The sequence below is a fragment of the Monomorium pharaonis genome, chromosome 4, assembly GCF_013373865.1.
Source record: "Monomorium pharaonis isolate MP-MQ-018 chromosome 4, ASM1337386v2, whole genome shotgun sequence".
NCBI classification, from domain to species: Eukaryota; Metazoa; Arthropoda; class Insecta; order Hymenoptera; family Formicidae; genus Monomorium; species Monomorium pharaonis.
This window is the reverse complement of record NC_050470.1, coordinates 19371770-19376438: the sequence shown is the minus strand read 5'-3', so window position 1 is coordinate 19376438 and position 4669 is coordinate 19371770. Positions and strand designations below refer to the sequence as shown.

Here is a 4669-nt window from a genome sequence, read left to right as displayed (position 1 = left end):
GGAAGCGCCGCTGCCGAGCCAGTTCAGTTCGATCTGAGTCTGCATGATGTGCGGGCGCAGAGTATAATCGCAATAAAGGCTTTAACCTAGCGCACGACTTTCAATTGCAATCCTAACATTGGTCCTTCGAGCCGGATAACAAGCGAGTCCGGCGTTCAGATAGTACATTCAGCATTTGGAACGTAAATTCGGCACCAAGTCGGGTACATACAATTTCGCAAATTTAGTCGACAAGACACACGGTGCAAGATGGCGGAAATCGGTGGTTTACGCAAGGCACGAGGCTACATAAAGGCAAAACTGACAAGATTACGAACAGCGGTATTCCAAGCCACGGACAATACCGATAGCGAGTTCGACAAGGCTGAGGCAGAAACCAGGTTAGAGGCCCTGGAAGAAATATATCGAGACTTTAAGCTGGTGCAAAGACAGCTGCTAGAAATGGTGGATGAGTTCACCGCAGACGATACAGCCGAGGATGAGATCTTCGAGAATAGATATTTCCAGGTAAAGGCGTTGTTAAAGCGAGTGGTAAGGCAGTCGTCACCGGAAGACGCTGCACCTGGCAACGCAGACGCGATTGTGCGATTGTTGCAACAGCAAACCGAGCTAATTCGACATATAGGTCGCGATTCTAGAAACGACGATGCGGCAGTCGTGACACCTACATTATCGGCAGAGGGAAGTGAGGTATTAGCGACGATTTTATCACGACAGACAGAAATTCTCGATCGCGTAGCGAATGCGTCGGCATCGGGAAATGCGGAGACAAGAGTCAAGCTGCCTACTATTAAATTACCGCGTTTCGACGGAAAAATCGAAGAGTGGAAATATTTCTACGACAATTTTCGTTCTATTATACACGACAAGTCTCATTTATCTAATATCGAGAAATTCCAATACCTGAGTTCGTCGATTTCGGGTGACGCCGCGAAAATCATCGAATCGATCGAGCTGACGGGACAAAATTATAACGCGGCGTGGGAGTTGCTTCAGCAACGATACGATGACCCCCGATCGCTTAAGAAAAAACACATTGAATGTCTATTTTCTATGCCTACTGTTGTAAAGGAATCCGCAAAGGCTCTCCGAGATTTAGTCGATTATACTTCCAGACACCTTCGAATGTTAAAAGTTCTAGGTTTACCCACCGATACATGGGACGATTTGATAGTACACATGATGGAGAATCGGTTTGATGTAAATACTCTTCGGGCCTGGGAGGAAGAAACAGAGACAAGCAAGACGGCAAGCTTAACCGACATGCTGGGATTCTTAAAAAGAAAATGCCAGACTCTGGAACGTATTGAATCCAGAACAGCAGACAAGATTGAAAAATCGCCTAAGGATAATGAGCAGCGTAGCAAAGGACATTCCACAGCCAATTTAAAGGCGCACTCTTTGCTCAAGGGTAGCGCGAATCAAAAGACGTCCTTAGCAGCTTCTGTAAATTCTGGTAAGTGTCATTATTGCGAGGGATCACATTTCATATATTTTTGTGACAAGTTTCTAGATCTATCAGTTTCGGATCGAATCAAGGAGGTAAAGCGACTAAAGTTATGTATAAACTGCCTGCGGAATGACCACTATGTGAGGACGTGCAGGATGGGCACTTGTCGAGAATGCTCACAAAAACATAATACGTTGTGCCATCAGACACCAAAGGATAAAGACTCGTCTGAATCTGAAGTCAAGGAATCCCCTGGTAAAGCTAATAACGAGTCGAGTGTCAACGTGGCAGTCCATCATTCATCAAGCGATTTCAAAGAACGACGAATTCTAATGGCCACGGCGATAGTAGAGGCAATTCGTCGTAACGGTTCAAGCGTACCGATTCGCGTTCTTCTTGACAGCGCAAGCGAAGCTAATTTTATTACTCAATCGGCTCATAATAGGCTAGGTTTGAAACGCACTAGAGTATCGGAAGTTGTCACCGGTATAAATGAGGCCGAGAGTCAAATCCACAATGTTTGCGAAGTTCACGTTAAATCCAAATGTTCCTCTTTCGAGATTAACGCTCAATGCTTGATTATACCAAAAATCACAAAAAATTTGCCTTCTACGTTAATTGATCATAGCAAGTTGCAAATTCCGTCTAATCTTACTTTAGCCGATCCGGAATTCTACAAGAATGGTCCTGTAGACATGCTAATCGGAGCAGAATTCTTTTTCGATTTACTCAAAGCAGGAAAATTGGAGATAGGAAAGAATCAACTAGTTTTGCATAACACCACTTTAGGATGGATAGTAGCAGGATCAATTCCTTCTGTTGCTCTCGAAAGATCCACTTCCAATCAGAACAAAATAACTTGCTCATTTAAAACCTGCGAAGCATTGTGCGATAATATGGAAAGATTTTGGGAGTTAGAACGATACGACGACACAAAACCGCGATTTTTGTCGAGCAATGAGAAAAGATGCGAACAGCATTTCGAGCAAAATACCGAGCGCACAAGTGACGGTAGATTTATTGTAAAATTGCCATTTCGCGAAGATGTCTTGCCTATCGGGAATAACAGAGAGATAGCGCTTAAAAGATTTAATCGCCTAGAACGCACGCTTATGGGCAATACTGCAATCCGCGACCGATACACAAAATTTATGCGCGAGTACGAGGAGCTTGAGCATATGTCAGTCGTAGACAATTCTTCCAACGATTTCAAGACTATCGTCTATTTGCCACATCATGGCGTATTAAAGGAATCAAGCAGCACCACCAAGTTGCGTGTTGTGTTTGACGCGTCCGCTAAGAATAATAAAGGCGTAGCTTTGAACGATGCTCTCCTTGTTGGGCCTGTATTGCAAGACAATTTGGTAGATATAATCATACGTTTTCGATTTTACAAAGTCGCGTTGGTAGCTGACCTGCAAAAAATGTATCGCCAGGTGCTGGTCCACTCAAGCGACCGAGACTATCAGCGTATTTTGTGGCGATTCGAGCCTAGCGAGCCCATAAGAGAATATCGTTTGAATACTGTGACATATGGTCAGGCCTGCGCCTCATATCTAGCGATCCGCTGTCTCAGGCAATTGGCCACGGAAGGTAGCGACCGTTATCCATTGGCAGCGCATGCATTACTTAACGACGTATACGTTGACGATATTATTGTTACGGACAAAAATTTCAAAAACCGATTTGTAACGTTCCGTTGAAGACTACTCGATACGGGGGCAGCTTTCGTTCTTTTGTCTAACGGGGCTCTCAATTTATTTGTTTTAGGGCGACCGCAGCACGTCTGCTTATTTCCCAGGGATACGCCGAGAGCCGGAAGGATCGTTTATCGCGTTTGAGAGAGAAATAAATGGGATGAGAGACAGGTTAAATAAACGTATTTATTATTTATCAATCAGTATTAATCTTCATTTATTGAATACATAACCAATATATATATTTTGTGATTATTGGAATGATAGAAATTATGTTAAAGAATGTTAAAGAATATATAAATGATAAGATAAAATAAAATAAAATAGAGAGTGCGTTGATTACTCAAAATAGTATGTGATAGATCCAAATTATGCATATGAAACAATTAAATAAAGTAATGAATATAAGTATGTTATTAAATTATTTATGATTAGGTAAGATATGAATTTATTTATTGTTTAAACATTTAATAAAAACAAATCGATTTATGAAATCTAATTGATTTAACTCTGACTTGAATGATTTTACAACCTGGATAAAAATTATTTACTTTATTGGTTGGATAAACTTGTGATGAATATTTCTTGTGTTATTAAGTAGGCTGCCAGTTCAGCCGAATTCTTGACGTCTGAAGAATGGTTAATTATGTTAGTGTTTAAGCGTCTTACCTTGTTTTTGTGAAGTACTATGGAAGTGAGAGGGAAAAGAAAAGGTATTGCCTCGTGATTATAATTGTTTGTCCTAGATTAATTAATTGTAACAGCTCATTTTTAAATTCATGTAATAAAAGCAAATTCGCTACTAGTCTAGTGGCGTGAACGTATCCTTGCGACTCTATTCTCGCTCTTGGCGGTATCCCACGTCACATCGGGAGTAAAATAAAAATAAAAAAAAAGAAATAGAGCCAGGAGTCACCAGACAGGTAGGACATACATTTGAATACTTCCTCAATTGTTCTTTCAGATTTCGCGTATTAAGATAAAAGAAAATCACTGTCAATCAGGGTTTGTGAACGTATCTTACGACTCCACTCTCGCTAGGCGGTATCCCACGTCACATCGGGAATAAAATAAAATAAAAAAAAAGAAGCAGAGTCCGAGATCCAGGTTGACAGGATATTTGTAATATAATTGAATTTATAATTTAAATATCGGAATATTGTTATTGTTATTCATTTGATTGTCTGGAAGAACTGCGTTAACGAACCGACGGATCGTACAGGTATTGTCCCGTGCAAAGTAGATATTAGATATCCGCTTGTTTAGCTTTTTATCACCAGGAGTACCCTCAACGGGCTCCAGTCAGCCAATACCACCAGCTGTTGGGTGACTAAACTCGACTTCTTAATTAAGGAGCCGACGCACAAGACGGTGATCCGTATCAGACGTGTCGCGGTAGACGCGTAATTATTTATGGGTTTCAAAGTATAGAGGCATATGAGATTTAATTATTTGTTGAAAAGTAGAAGGATGCGATCGTATTTTATAATTTTTATTTATTTATTTATTCAGGTAACAATGC

General features: G+C 40.8%; 1 protein-coding gene across 1 annotated transcript; it reads left to right on the top strand.

Annotated features, from left to right (window-relative positions):
• The first annotated feature begins 249 nt into the window (after positions 1 to 249).
• On the top strand, positions 250 to 3153 carry LOC118645380. The gene has a single exon (XM_036286257.1). It carries the CDS (start codon positions 250 to 252, stop codon positions 3151 to 3153), a length of 2904 nt encoding a protein of 967 aa, XP_036142150.1.
• The last annotated feature ends 1516 nt before the right edge of the window (positions 3154 to 4669 follow it).